Below are 15,433 nucleotides of genomic sequence, written 5' to 3'. Positions count from 1 at the left end.
AAGTCACACTAGGGGAGAGAGAAAGCCCCACTATGTTTATCTAAAACACACTAGTGGAGAGAGAAGGAAAGGCCCCACTATGTTTATCTAAGTCACACTAGGGGAGAGAGAAATCCCCACTAAGTCACACTAGTGGAGAGAGAAAGCCCCACTATGTTTATCTGAGTCACACTAGTGGAGAGAGAAGGAAAGGCCCCACTATGTTTATCTGAGTCACACTAGGGGAGAGAGAAGGAAAGGCCTCACTGTGTTTATCTGAGTCACTAGGGAAATTCCACTGCAATTTGTGGCATAAATTTTATCGACGCAAAAAGATTCCAGTGTTTCCATCAGAGTGGTAGTGATTTAAATATACGGTATGACTTTATTCACTGTTTTTCCTTTCAAGCCTGTCAGTCAAGCCAGACTGATTCAACACTCTGAACACTCTTAGAGCCTCTTAACACGAACTACACCTTTCCTAAAAAATACAGTCTGCTAAACATATTACTCAAATGTAAACTAGCGGACTTGCTACGTCTCAACCAGTACCTCCAGAGGTAGTGCTCGATACCCACGCTGATAGTTGCCCCCCTCCCCACCCCCCGAAGCACGGCGGTGTAAACAGAATTGTCTCAGTAAGCCAACATTGCTACAGAATAAATGGTAATAGTAGAGCCATGTTTTTGAAACAGCTGACTTTCCACTGTTTGTACCTGAAATTGCAGTAACAGCCTGTTACATTCTGAAATTGTAGCAGACGCATCTGGTTGCACTGAACCACGTAAAACTATGGAAGCAAAAGTGGTGGTCGGGGGGGGAGGGGGGTTGTTTTCCTGGGGCCCCAGAGTTGAGGTAGTAGGCTGACCTAACCAACTGCGGTTGTAGATAAATAATGTAGTAATACATCTGCTGTAAATTTAAAAAATATATTTTTATTTATTTTTAACGATTTTATATGGGCTGATGGAACCAGATTACTTTTCTAAAACTGATCATATGGTTTATAAATTTAAAAAACTCCTGGCCCTAGGGACTATGAAAACAAACCCTTTACACAGAAAGAGACAACAGCGATTAGACAAAAACAGGGCTGAACTGGCTGTATGCAGGGTTGCAATCGTGAAGGCCTTTGCATCTGTAATTTAAAAAAATACTCACAGTATTTCATCACTATTGCGTTGATTGATTCATTCCAGTCAATCATCTTGGATTAAAAAGAAGTAGGTAGCCTAACCACCTGAAGCTTGAATATAAACCAAATTTGACCATTCACATTTTCTCAGAACACAAATAAAATGGGCCTATTTTAGGCTATAAATATAATTGCTTCCCTCTGGACCAGATGGGCTCTAGGCTTCCTGCAGCTGTGGTTGTCGTCAGTAGGCTGCTCTAGGCTACCTGTGGTTGTCGTCAGTCGGCTGCTCTAGGCTACCTGTGGTTGTCGTCAGTCGGCTGCTCTAGGCTACCTGTGGTTGTCGTCAGTCGGCTGCTCTAGGCTACCTGTGGTTGTCGTCAGTCGTCAGCTCTAGGCTACCTGTGGTTGTCGTCAGTCGTCAGCTCTAGGCTACCTGTGGTTGTCGTCAGTCGGCTGCTCTAGGCTACCTGTGGTTGTCGTCAGTCGTCAGCTCTAGGCTACCTGTGGTTGTCGTCAGTCGTCAGCTCTAGGCTACCTGTGGTTGTCGTCAGTCGTCAGCTCTAGGCTACCTGTGGTTGTCGTCAGTCGTCTGCTCTAGGCTACCTGTGGTTGTCGTCAGTCGTCTGCTCTAGGCTACCTGTGGTTGTCGTCAGTCGGCTGCTCTAGGCTACCTGTGGTTGTCGTCAGTCGGCTACCTGTGGTTGTCGTCAGTCGGCTACCTGTGGTTGTCGTCAGTCGGCTACCTGTGGTTGTCGTCAGTCGGCTACCTGTGGTTGTCGTCAGTCGGCTACCTGTGGTTGTCGTCAGTCGGCTACCTGTGGTTGTCGTCAGTCGGCTACCTGTGGTTGTCGTCAGTCGGCTGCTCTAGGCTACCTGTGGTTGTCGTCAGTCGGCTACCTGTGGTTGTCGTCAGTCGGCTGCTCTAGGCTACCTGTGGTTGTCGTCAGTAGGCTACCTGTGGTTGTCGTCAGTAGGCTGCTCTAGGCTACCTGTGGTTGTCGTCAGTAGGCTGCTCTAGGCTACCTGTGGTTGTCGTCAGTAGGCTGCTCTAGGCTACCTGTGGTTGTCGTCAGTAGGCTGCTCTAGGCTACCTGTGGTTGTCGTCAGTAGGCTGCTCTAGGCTACCTGTGGTTGTCGTCAGTAGGCTGCTCTAGGCTACCTGTGGTTGTCGTCAGTAGGCTGCTCTAGGCTACCTGTGGTTGTCGTCAGTAGGCTGCTCTAGGCTACCTGTGGTTGTCGTCAGTAGGCTGCTCTAGGCTACCTGTGGTTGTCGTCAGGCTGCTCTAGGCTACCTGTGGTTGTCGTCAGTAGGCTGCTCTAGGCTACCTGTGGTTGTCGTCAGTAGGCTGCTCTAGGCTACCTGTGGTTGTCGTCAGTAGGCTGCTCTAGGCTACCTGTGGTTGTCGTCAGTAGGCTGCTCTAGGCTACCTGTGGTTGTCGTCAGTAGGCTGCTCTAGGCTACCTGTGGTTGTCATCAGTAGGCTGCTCTAGGCTACCTGCAGCTGTGGTTCTTATCAGTATGCTGCTCTAGGCTACCTGCAGCTGTGGTTGTCATCAGTAGGCTGCCCTAGGCTACCTGTGATTGTTATCAGTAGGCTACCTGCAGCTGTGGCTAATCATGATGCATGATTCATTAAATGGTGGTGGTATGGGCTTCCATATTAAATAGCTAAATCGCAGTGAATTTACTTATACCCACATTCAGTCGCAAATTGCTTTTGCCACAATTGAAGACATGCTATTACCAACTCTAAGCTTTTGTCTTGAAGCCAAAATGTAATGAGTATCCTACAGATGAGAAAATACACCCTTTGTCTGCACATACAATCTTGTGAATGGTTTCATCATTCAGTAGCGTACTATGGTTTAGAAGCAAAGTTCTACCCCCCCAGGGACTCCTTGCTGTCCCCAGTCCACCTGGTCATGCTGCTGCTCCACTTTCAACTGTTCTGCCTGCGGCTATGGAACCCTGACCTGATAACTGGACGTGCTACCTGTCCCGGACCTGCTGTTCTGGACTCTCTCTACCGCACCTGCTGTCTCTAACTGAATGATCGTCTATGAAAACCAACTGACATTTACTTCGGTGGTGCTGACCTGTTGCACACTCTACAACCACTGATTAATAATCTGACCCTGCTGGTCTCTTCAGAGACGTTCGAACAGGTTCAAGTCAGGGCTCTGGCTGGGCCATTCAAGGACATTCAGAGACTAGTCCCGAAGCCACTCCTGCATGGTCTAGGCTGTGTGCCTAGTGTCCTCCTGTTGAAAGGTGAACCTTCACCCCAGTCTGAGGTCCCGATTGCTCTAGAGCAAGTGTTCATCAAGGATCTCTGTACTTTACTCTGTACATATTTTCCTTGATCCTGACTAGTCTCCCAGTCCCTGTTGCAGAAAAACCACAGTTGCCCGGTAATGTGCATGTATCTTTAAAATCTTGGGATGTTTTCATTACTGTCCATCATAAATCGGCAAGCGTATGGATTCCTTATTTGGACCATTGGGGGTAGATGCTAAAGGCCACACTCCAGATCGCAAGGCATTATTGTGAAATATTGGAGTACGGGCATGGGATTTAGATTCCCAGTTATATTGTTTTGCAGTTTGGCGCCAAATATTAATGCTCACAATTTCTAGGACCAAAGCGTAGTTTACATTGTCTAAGGAATATACAGTATCCGTGAATACCACCTCTTCCAGGGCAATAGGAGACACCATATTATACACTTCTTCCAGGGCAATAGAAGACACCATATTATATTAAGGGACATATCAAGGAAGAACACCTCTTCCAGGGCAATAGGAGACACCATATTTCTCTTTAAGAATCATGTCTAAACCAATTTAGGATGGGGCGAAAAGCTAGTGCCTGGAAATACAATTTAAAGTTTGGTACGTGCTAGACCTTCTACGCCTTTCACTCATAGTATGTTTTTATATATTTTTTTTATCCGGGATCGTTAACCTTGCCATATACATGTTGAATCCACACTAGGAATTTTATCCCAATAGCCAAAAGGGGGAACCATGGGAAGCATTGAACTACAGAAATTCTGCCGTGGCAATGTGTACATTTTGACAATAGGTATCTCCCGGTTAAAGAAACTGGGATATTATTCCATCTAAAGAGGTCGGATTTCATTTATTTGAGCGTTCTGTTAAAGTTTCTGGCAATGGTTTTATCTGAGGAAGGAAATACATCTACTCAAGCATTTAAAATGGGAAATGATTGTGAATCCATGAGTTGAGATGGAGTCCTCCATCAGGGTCTTGAAAGGCAGTAAGATGGATTTGGTTAGATTCATTTTATAACTTGAGATGAAGCTGCATGCATCTATGATATTCAAAGCGATGGAGATAATATTTTACTATATATATAGACAAATGTGTCTGCATATGAGATGAAGAGATCAGTAGATTTTAGGGAAATTAGTTTTTCCTTTGATTGGCGAATTGTCTGGGTGCGGGGTTCCAGGGATAATAAAATAGAAGTTGAAATTAGATCGCCTTGTCTGCTGCTTCTAGTGACTGAACAGAGCAGAGATTGCCTGTAATGGCTGAGGGTATATAGCATTTTAATTTTATTAATGAAACTGGAGCCAATTCCCATATGTTCCAAGACAGACCAGAGATATGATCAAAAGCTTGTAACAATTCCAAAAGATTTTATTGTGAGATCATTCACAAGCATTTTGCTTAACCCACAATAACATCAGCCAAATGTGTATCCGACCAATAAAATTAGGCCCTAAATCTATGGATTTCACATGACCGGGAATACAGATATGCATCTGTTGGTCACAGACACCTTGAAAAAAGGTAGGGGCATGGATCAGAAAACCAGTCAGTATCTGGTGCGACCATTTGCCTCATGCAGCACGTCATCTCCTTTGCATAGAGTAGATCAGACTTTTGATTGTGGCCTGTGGAATGTTGTCCCACTCCTCTTCAATGGCTGTGTGAAGTTGCTGGATATTAGCAGTAACTGGAACACACCGTCGTACACGTCAATCCAGAGCATCCCAAACAGGCTCAATGGATGACATGTCTGGTGTGTATGCAGGCCATGGAAGAACTGGGACATTTTCTGCTTCCCAGAATTATGTACAGATCCTTGCGACATGGGGCTGTGCATTATGATGAAATGTGATGGCAGCAGGCTGAATGGCAAGGCAATGGGCCTTCGGAGCTCATCACAGTATCTCTGTGCATTCAAATTGTTATCGATAAAATGCAATTAATGTTTGTTGTCCGTTTGTTATGCCTGCCCATACCATAACCACACCACCATGGGGCACTCTGTTCACAACGTTGACGTGGGCAAACCACGAAACCATACACGATGTCTGCCATCTGCCCGGTACAGATGAAACCGGGATTCATCCATGAAGAGCATTTGCCCACTGAAGTCAGTTACGACACCAAAACTGCAGTCAGGTAAAGACCCTGGTGAGGATGACGAGCACGCAGATGAGCTTCTCGGATGATTTCTGACAGTTTGTGCAGAAGTTATTTGGTTGTGCAAACCCAGTGTCATCAGCTGTCCGGGTGGCTGTCTCCGATGATCCCGCAGGTAAAAGAAGCCGGACGTGGAGGTCCTGGCATTTACACGTGGTCTGTGGTTTTGAGGCCAGTTGGACGTACTGCCAAATTCTCTAAAACGACATTGGAGGCGGCTTATGGTATTGAAATGAACATTAAATTCTCTGGTAACAGTTCTGGTGGACATTCCTGCAGTCAGCATGCCAATTGGACACTCCCCTCACTCCCTCAAAACTGCCAAAACATGATGGTCAGACAAGCTCATACAGTGCCTTCGAAAACTATTCAGACCCCTTGAATTTTTCCACATTTTGTTACGTTACAGCCTTACTCTAAAATATATTAAATCCAAATAAAATCCTCAGCAATTTGCACACAATACCCCATAATGGCAAAGCCAAAATAGGTTTAGACATTTTTGCAAATGTATTACAAATTTTAAAAAATGAAATACCACATTTACATATGTATTAAGACCCTTTGCTATGAGACTCTAAAAATTGAGCTCAGGTGCATCTTGTTTCCATTGATCATCCTTGAGATGTTTCTACAACTTGGAGTCCACCTGTGGTAGATTCAATTGATTGGATATGATTTGGAAAGGCACACACCTGTCTATAAGGTCCCGCCTGTCTTTATAAGATCTATATAAGCAAAACCCATGAGGTCAAAGGAATTGTCCGTAGAGCGCGGAGACAGGATTGTGTCGATGCACATATCTGGGGAAGGGTAACAAAAAATGACTGCAGCATTGAAAGTCCAAGAACACAGTGGCCTCCATCATTCTTAAATGGAAGAAGCAAGAATCTGACCACCCGGCCAAACAGGGCAATCGGGGGAGAAGGGCCTTGGTCAGGGAGGGTACCAAGAACCCAACGGTCACTCTGACAACGGTCTAGAGTTCCTCTGTGGAGATGGGAGAACTATCCAGAAGGACAACCATCTCCGCAGCACTCTACCAATCAGGCCTTTATGGTAGAGTGGCCAGACGGAAGCCACTCTTCATTAAAAAGGTCTCGACAGCCCGCATGGAGTTTGCTAAAAGACACCTACAAACTCAGGTCTGATGAAATCAAGATTCAACTATTTGGCCTGAATGCTAAGCGTAATATCTAGAGGAAACCTGGCACCATCCCTATGGTGAAGCATGGTGGTGGCAGCATCATGCTGTGGGGATGTATCTTCAGCAGCAGTCACTGGGAGACTAGCCAGGATTGAGGCAAAAATGAACAGAGTAAAGTACAGAGAGATCTCTGATGAAAACCTGCTCCAGAGAGCTCAGGACCTTAGACTGGGGCAAAGGGTCACCTTCCAACAGTGCCTTCGGGACAAGTCTCTGAATTTCCTTGAGTGGCCCCACCAGAGCCCAGGCTTAAAACCGATCAAACATCTCTGGAGAGACCTGAAAATAGCTGTGGAGCAACGCTCCCCATCCAACCTGACAGAGCTTGAGAGGATCTGCAGAGAAGAATGTGAGAAACTCCCCAAGAAGGCCGGAGGCTGTAATTGCTGCCAAACAAAGTACTGAGTAAAGAGTAAAGGGTCTGAATAATTACATACATTTATTTCAGTGCTTTTGTTTTATAAAATTAGCAACATTTTGGGGGATATTTTGTGTAGATTTTAGAATAAGGCTGTAACCTAACAAAATATGGAAAAAGTCAAGGGTTCTAAATACTTCCAGAAGGTACTTATTAATGAAAATAAAATAGGTTGTGTAGATAGTTTGAATTCAATTTGTGAGAATGACTTATGCCTGTTTGAGTAGAAAGTGTAGACCTCTGCTTTAGGATTATGTGCTCAATGGGCAGTATACGCTGGAGTCTTGGTTGTGTGTGGATTGATCTCGCATGTCCAAAATGACATTCATGTCGGTTGCTCAATGGGCAGTATACGCTGGAGTCTTGGTTGTGTGTGGATTGATCTCGCATGTCCAAAATGACATTCATGTCGGTTGCTCAATGGGCAGTATACGCTGGAGTCTTGGTTGTGTGTGGATTGATCTCGCATGTCCAAAATGACATTCATGTCGGTTGCTCAATGGGCAGTATACGCTGGAATCTTGGTTGTGTGTGGATTGATCTCGCATGTCCAAAATGACATTCATGTCGGTTGCTCAATGGGCAGTATACGCTGGAGTCTTGGTTGTGTGTGGATTGATCTCGCATGTACAAAATGACATTCATGTCGGTAACAATAACCAAATGGAATTAAGTTCATGCTAATGATATGCTGTTCAGAGAAAAACAAATAGGATAATATGAATTTGGAGCACACACACACACATGAATAAAAAGGTCATTTTCTTTCCATTTTGGATACATTAAGGGAAGTGATTTGGTCTTAGCCTTTACCCAAGATGGCGATTGAGTTTCTTATGTATCATTATGAATACACTTAGTTTTGTTTGGGGCTGATGAAAAAGCAGCCAGTTTGTACAAATGGTTCTTTATGCAATGTGTGTCCTTTTGGAACAGGTGTGTTTCTTGGAACATGGCTATATAAACATGGTTTCTTGCTAGGATATCAAGACAGCTGGAAGGTTTAATAGGATTATTAAGGCCTTTCAAATTCCAAGAGAGAATAGCTAGCATTGCCATTGTTAAAAAATATATATGTTATTAATAATATATAATTAATAATATTCTCAAAGACGTCTTGAGCTGCTTTGGCAGAAGAGAACGTGTGTGTTGTATTCTGGAAGGTGAAGAAGAGTTTTGCCAGGTGGATGAAGCCATATCTCAGATTTAGCCTACATAGCTTGGATCTCACTTCATAGTAGGTTTCCCTCTGTTTTAGCAGTCAGCACTCAGGTCTGGGTAGGTGCTGATCCTCTTCTCCACATTAGGTCAGAGCCCTCCCCGATTCCGCTGCAAGGCAAACAGTTTGTCCTTTGACTTCTGTGGATTCGTACCATCATACAGCAAGACCCATTCCGGAGAGGACCCGTGTTAATTAACATCATGGGACCCAGCTTCTCTTGCCTAACCAGTTCATAGAAAAGATTGCTCATAACAGAAGTCGTGTTGCCCGTTTCCACGGCAGCTTCAAGTCCTATTATTCGCACATTGAATTTAGGTGAATAACTTATTTTCTCTATTAAGAGATTGATTTCCCCCCTCTAACTTAGCTCACGCTGTTTCCAGGTCATGGAGTTGTACCTCTGTCTCATTGGCTGCCTTCTACAGACTTTCCACTTTAATTGAATAGGCATATACTCTCAAAAGGGAGCAATGGGAGTGATTCATTTACCAGTTTTAATTGCAAGTTAAGGGCAGAGGTATTCTCCTCACAAACAATCTCTCTGATACTTGTTATACAATGTATTCGCCACACCTTAATATGGTGTTTACAATTGACAATTTTAGAAAACAAGTCAGTTTATTTGTCGTCATTTTGCGAAAGAAAACCACGATAAGGCCACACGTTTCAACGCATGCCACCGGAACCAGAACCCTGCGAGTTGTTTGTCATTTTTGAACAGTTTGTGCTTACTGGCTAGTGGCTACTGGGATATGTATGGTCAATTTGAGCTGCAGACAAAGAATTTCACATTTCAATTCACATGACATCCTTGCAATTTTGTTGTGACTAGCAAAGTGGAATTCTCTTTCACCACCCCGCTCCTCAGACTCTCCTTCATATCTCCTAGTGGGAATAGGGCCTTAGGTGAGTTGGAAAACAAGCTCTGAAGAAAGTCCTTGCTGTTGAATGTGTGACAGCATAGAAGCTATGGCCTTCAGCTATGTTCATACAGAGAGGAAGAGAGGACAACTCAGATTATTTACAGTCTGGTGACTCCAAGGAGGAAGCAGAAGAGCCTCCCTCCCACTAGAACATATGCTAACTGGATAATGATAGCTTACTAGGAGAAGAGCCTCCCTCCCACTAGAACATATGCTAACTGGATAATGATAGCTTACTAGGAGAAGAACCTCCCTCTCACTAGACCATTTGCTAACTGGATAATGATAGCTTACTAGGAGAAGAGCCTCCCTCCCACTAGAACATATGCTAACTGGATAATGATAGCTTACTAGGAGAAGAACCTCCCTCCCACTAGAACATATGCTAACTGGATAATGATAGCTTACTAGGAGAAGAGCCTCCCTCCCACTAGAACATATGCTAACTGGATAATGCTAGCTTACTAGAACTCAGAATTTCCGGTAACTGAAGTTTTTTTTTATGGTGCAAAACATGATACAAAGAAAGAAACATTTTTGGTGTGATAGAAGCATTCATTTTCCAGATTTTCCAAATTTTTTCAGGGGGTTTTACCCCTTACCAAAATTAGATAAATATTCTCAGCAAAGCAAAGCAATCCTCAGCAGCTGCTGTTTGCCCCAGTTTCTTCTCCTGAACCCAGGTATCTCTGACACAGATTTGAGCCTATGGATCTGATCACATTAGAGGACCATGTCATCTAGGTCTGTGAATCAAACACATGCTCGGTCACACTGCAAGGCGAGTAAGTGACAACACAAGAGGACTTTGGGTAAACCATTTGAATTCAATCACTTTGACAGCACCCCTTATTGATTTGAATGACACATTTTTTCATATTCACATATACTGTAGCAGACCCTATTTCACATCATCTGAAGTTGTGTTGCACCCCACCATAGGTTGAGACATGTTCTTGAATACATGGCTTGACCACCGTTTCACAGTATCTCACACTTACTGCATGGTTGGTTAGTTATATCCAGAGGGAAAATATTTGATGGACTTGTACATACAAGAGCTACTAGATTCAACAGCTACTGCTTCTGCATTCCCAACAATTATTCTGAGCCAAAGTATTGCCTAGCAACCGTCACCTTTTTAAAAGCCCTCCCTTCTGACTTAACCTAAGTCTTGCGACAGCCGACAACTTTTGAAGTCAACAAGCAGAAAAACCCTATTTAGAAAAACTGTGGTAATTCGTTTAGTTAGGCCCCTCCACCTCGTTCTCCAACCCATTCGGGAGCTCAGCCCATCCTATCCTCGCCCAGTCTAGCCAATCACATCATGGAGCCCTGCCCATCCTATCATATCTTAAGCCCAGCCAATCCTATCCCAGTTCATTCCGGAGCCCGATCCAGCCAATCACGACTCAGCTCCGCCCATTACAGAACCCAGCCCAGCCTATTCGAGAGCCACATGACCCGCTGCCAAGCACCGGAAAGTCCAATAACATTTGTATTTCCCCTCATCCGCTACACATGACTCCAATTACTAACCTCATGGAAGCTAGGAAACTATAGTCCTGATTGAAGCACCTTGGCCCTGAAGTGGAGCGGAGGGGGGGTAGAGGAAAGAGAAGGGTGGTGGAGGGGGAGGAAAGAGAAGGGTGGTGGAGGAGGAGGAAAGAGAAGGGTGGTGGAGGGGAGAGGGAGGAGGAGGAAAGAGAAGGGTGGTGGAGGGGAGAGGGAGGAAAGAGAAGAGTGGTGGAGGAGGGAGGAAGAAAGAGAAGGGTGATGGAGGAGGAGAGGGTGTTGGAGGAGGAGGAAAGAGAAGGGTAGTGGAGGAAGAAAGAAGGGTGGTGGAGGAAGAAAGAGAAGGGTGGTGGAGGGAAGAGGGAGGAGGAGGAAAGAGAAGGGTGGTGGAAGGGAGAGGGAGGAAAGAGAAGAGTGGTGGAGGAGGGAGGAAGAAAGAGAAGGGTGGTGGAGGAGGAGAGGGTGTTGGAGGAGGAGGAAAGAGAAGGGTAGTGGAGGAAGAAAGAAGGGTGGTGGAGGAAGAAAGAGAAGGGTGGTGTTGAACTGCAGCCGGAGGAACAAGCCACAGTTTAAGGCACCATATGTTGGTAAGGGGTGAGAAAGGTTAAAGAGGAGATGGGAGGATGGAAAGGAGGAGGCTGGTACACTGCAGCCGGAGGAGCAAGTCACAGATTAAGGCTCCATGTACATGGAGGTAACCAGAGAGCATTAACCACTGCTGTGCCATCATTTAAACAACCACAGAAGAAGGAGAAAAGAAACAGAGCAAGCTGCCATCCCAATTGGGACCCTATTCCATACAAAATGCGCTACTTTTGACCAGAGTAGTATGGGGCCTGGTCAAAAGTAGTGCACTTAAAAGGGAATATGATGCCAATTGGGATGCAAACCGAGGAGGGGCAGGCAGGCCGGATAGGAAGGCCTGAGGTTTATTATAGGAGCTCGTTCATCCGTCCCTCCCTCCATCCAGCCCTAAAGCCTCCATATGGCCACCAGACACCGCTGCATTAAAGGACATAAACATTAATGTCCCATGTGACTTCATATCAGTAACACTTCTCAGAAATTAAATAAGAGCCATGGCAAGTAGAATATGGCTGTCATGGCTGGTTGCAGCACGCAAGCAGTGTCAAACATGCACCAGTGTGTCACACACAGACAGACAGAGAAGAGATGGAGAGAGGCAGACTTGGCTATAAGTGAGAGAGGGTTAAAGGGCTAGAATTATCCTGTCTCTTATTAAAAAGCAGGCATTTGGAAACCACAGCCACTCTGTCTCATGCACTCTGGGTGTTAATCCCAAACAGTACCCTATTCCCTTTATAGTGTACAACTTTGACCAGGGTCCATAGCTGGGGTAAAAATGGAGTTCACTACAGCGAATAGGATGCCATTTGGAATGCACCTGGACCAACACAGCTTCCCACATCCCGGCCATCTAGAACATCTCACTAACCAGTCAGCCTCTCTGCTCTGGTAACGTCATCTCTCACACATTTTTCACCTTTCTAAACGTCTCAACAGCTGATAGACGAATAGTTATCAATTTCATAGCAGCTGGTCCACAGAGGGAGTCTGGTCTACATGGTAGTGCTGCGGACTCCAGACCACACACACACCCTGAGATAGTGGTCCAAGCACCGTCTCAGTCATTCTCCTGTCTGTGCCCCTGACATTTGAATCTCTTCATCTACTTCCTTATCCTACCATTAAAACCAGGGGAAAAAAAGGTCTCACCATCCATGGCCTGGCGGAGCACCTGCAGCTTCCTCTGCTTCTCCTTGATCCGGTCATAGGCTGAGGTCAGAGCTGAGCTGACCGACAGGGGTGAGTGGGGGTGGGCCTTCGTCCTGGGCGTCTCCAACCCACCAAAGTCTGAGTAGCGGTTCTCCCCGTCTCGATCCCGGTACACCCGGGAGGCTGACTTGTGCCTTCCCCCTGAGCGGGTACTGAGGGCACTGCTACCGCGCCTGGCGTCCTCAAGGGCTCCAAAGCGGAGCATATCCGGGTCTATGTGGGCCAGGTCTACAGAAGACGCCCAGTTCTTCTTGTGTTGGGCTGTCGAGTCTCCTCTATAGGGCAGGGACCTCCTGTCCAGCTCTACCGGCCTGCCTCTCTGCTGGGGCTCGAGGTAGAGGGCCAGGTCTGCGGAGGACTCTGACCCAGGATGGTAGTCCGATGGCGGGTAGGGACCAGGCAGGGCCCCCTCACCTCTTAGGAGGTCCTGGATGGGGAGGGAACCCATGGAGCGACTCAGGCCACGGTTCAGAGATGCCTGCTCCTGACTACGAGCCTTGTAACGCTCGAGTACCCTCGGGGCTGCACTCCTCCCTGAGGGGAAAGACAGAAGGTAGATCAGACAACAGGGAAATAACATACTGTAAAGGGACTAATGAGAAAGTGTACCACAGGTTTTTGTGTTACACTACACTACAATCTCATTCCAAATGATTGGTATTAATATGGAGTTGGTCCCCCTTTTGCTGCTGTAACCGCCTCAAACTCTTCTGGGAAGGCTTTCCACTAGGTGTTGGAACATTGCTACGAGGACATTCAGCCACAAGCTTTAGTGAGGTCGGGGGGGGGGGTATTAGGATCCCCATTAGCTGTTGCAAAAGCGGCAGCTACTCTTCCTGGGGTCCACACAAAACATGAAATAATACAGAACGTCAACAGACAAGAACAGCTCAAGGACAGAACTACATACAAATCAGATTCTTCGGATATCCAAGATGGCGTAGCAGTCAGACGTCTTTGTCTTGTCCTGTCCTATGTATATATTTTTCTTCACATTCTTTTAAATATTTTTCCTAAACCTCAACTTCAAAATACTTTCCTGCAACCCGCCTCACCAAACGTGGAGTGTTTTTTTTCTAAAGTATTTCTATTTACCGCCAAACTGGAATACCTCAACTGAAGCTATTTAGCTATCTAGCTACTAACTATCAGTGAGCTAACCACTGCTAGCGGTCATCAGCTAACCTTTAGCTCGGAAAGCTCTCACCAGTTCATACGAGTTTCAAACCAGAACATACCGGACCTATTTTTTCTCCATATCCCCAGATTCCTCCCGCAAACTCTGAACCTTTTCATCTGGACCATCACAGTTAGCTAACCGCAACCCGGGTTGACTACTCCTGGATAACGTTTCCGTCCCAAACCCATCTCCCGGCTAGGGCTCCTGGGCTACTCCTGAAGCCCACTCCTCGGCTACAATATCCGGACCCCTTCTACTGCCGGTACGGGGTACGGAACCCCGCCGATCCTTCACGACTGGAATACAGACAGGCCCCTCAGGCCCATTCTGCTAACCGTGGCCTGCTGTCTAGAGCATATTGGACTGTTCGCTGATCCTTCAGCCAGTTTCTTGAACCACTATACCCCTCTGCTCACCTCTGCTACTTGGAACCCTATTAATTCCACGAGTGGTCTATCGACGTCACCGCACGAGGAGGCAAAAACAGACTTTCTTCCATCGCGACGTCCATCTAAGGCGCTTATGCTAGCTTGCTAGCCCCGGCCTGCTAAATGCTAGCCCCGGCCTGCTAACTGTCTGAATCGCCGTGTCCCCAGCCAGCCCAACCACCCACTGGACCCATACGATCACTTGGCTACGCATGCCTCTCCCTAATATCAATATGTCTTGTCCATTACTGTCCTGGTTAGTGATTAGTCTTATTTCACTGTAGAGCCTCTAGCCCTGCTCAATATGCCTTAACCAACCATGTTGTTCCACCTCCCACATATGCGATGACATCACCTGGTTTAAATGTCTCTCGAGACTAGATCTTTACTCAATGCCTAGGTTTACCTCCAATGTACTCTCTTCCTACCATACCTTTGTCTGTACATTATGCCTTGAATCTATGCTATCGTGCCCAGAAAACTGCACCCTTTACTCTCTGTTCCAAACATGCTAGACAGCCAGATCTTATAGCCATTAGCCGTACCCTTATCCTACTTCTCTGTTCCTCTGGTGATGTAGAGGTCCTGCACTGCCTAGCTCCACTCCCACTCCCCAGGTGCTATCATTTGTTGACTTCTGTAACTGTAAACACCTTGGTTTCATGCATGTTAACATTAGAAGACTACTCCCTAAGTTTGCTTCATTCACTGCTTTAGCACATTCTGCCAACCCGGATGTCTTAGCCGTGTCTGAATCCTGGCTTAGGAAAACCACCAAAAACCCTGAAATTTCCATCCCAAACTATACAATTTCCCGCCAAGATAGAACTGCCAAAGGGGGCGGTGTTGCAATCTACTAGATCGCCTGCAGAGTTCCATCTTACTATCCAAGTCTGTACCAAAACAATTGGAGCTTCTATTTCTAAAAATTCACCTTTCCAAAAACAAGTCTCTCACTGTTGCCGCTTGCTATAGACCACCCTCTGCCCCCAGCTGTGCCCTGGACACCATATGTGAACTGATTGCCCCCCCCATCTATTTTCTGAGCTCGTGCTGCTAGGTGACCTAAACTGGGACATGCTTAACACCCCGGCCATCCTACAATCTAAGCTTGATGCCCTCAATCTCACACAAATTATCTATGAACCTACCAGGTACAACCCCAAAT

General features: G+C 46.0%; 1 protein-coding gene across 4 annotated transcripts in view; it reads right to left on the bottom strand.

Annotated features, from left to right (window-relative positions):
* ptpn13 (protein tyrosine phosphatase non-receptor type 13) overlaps positions 1-15,433 on the bottom strand; it is a 179,564-nt gene that overhangs the window by 80,937 nt on the left and 83,194 nt on the right. For all 4 annotated transcript variants that reach the window (XM_065007620.1, XM_065007623.1, XM_065007621.1 and 1 more), the window contains exon 7: positions 12,598-13,191. In XM_065007620.1, coding sequence (XP_064863692.1) covers positions 12,598-13,191 — 594 coding nt within the window. The remainder of the gene's footprint in view (positions 1-12,597; positions 13,192-15,433) is intronic.

Source organism: Oncorhynchus nerka, linkage group LG22, assembly GCF_034236695.1.
Source record: "Oncorhynchus nerka isolate Pitt River linkage group LG22, Oner_Uvic_2.0, whole genome shotgun sequence".
In the NCBI taxonomy this organism is placed as follows: domain Eukaryota; kingdom Metazoa; phylum Chordata; class Actinopteri; order Salmoniformes; family Salmonidae; genus Oncorhynchus; species Oncorhynchus nerka.
The sequence above is the reverse complement of the archived record's forward strand: the minus strand, read 5'-3'. Positions and strand labels throughout refer to the sequence as shown.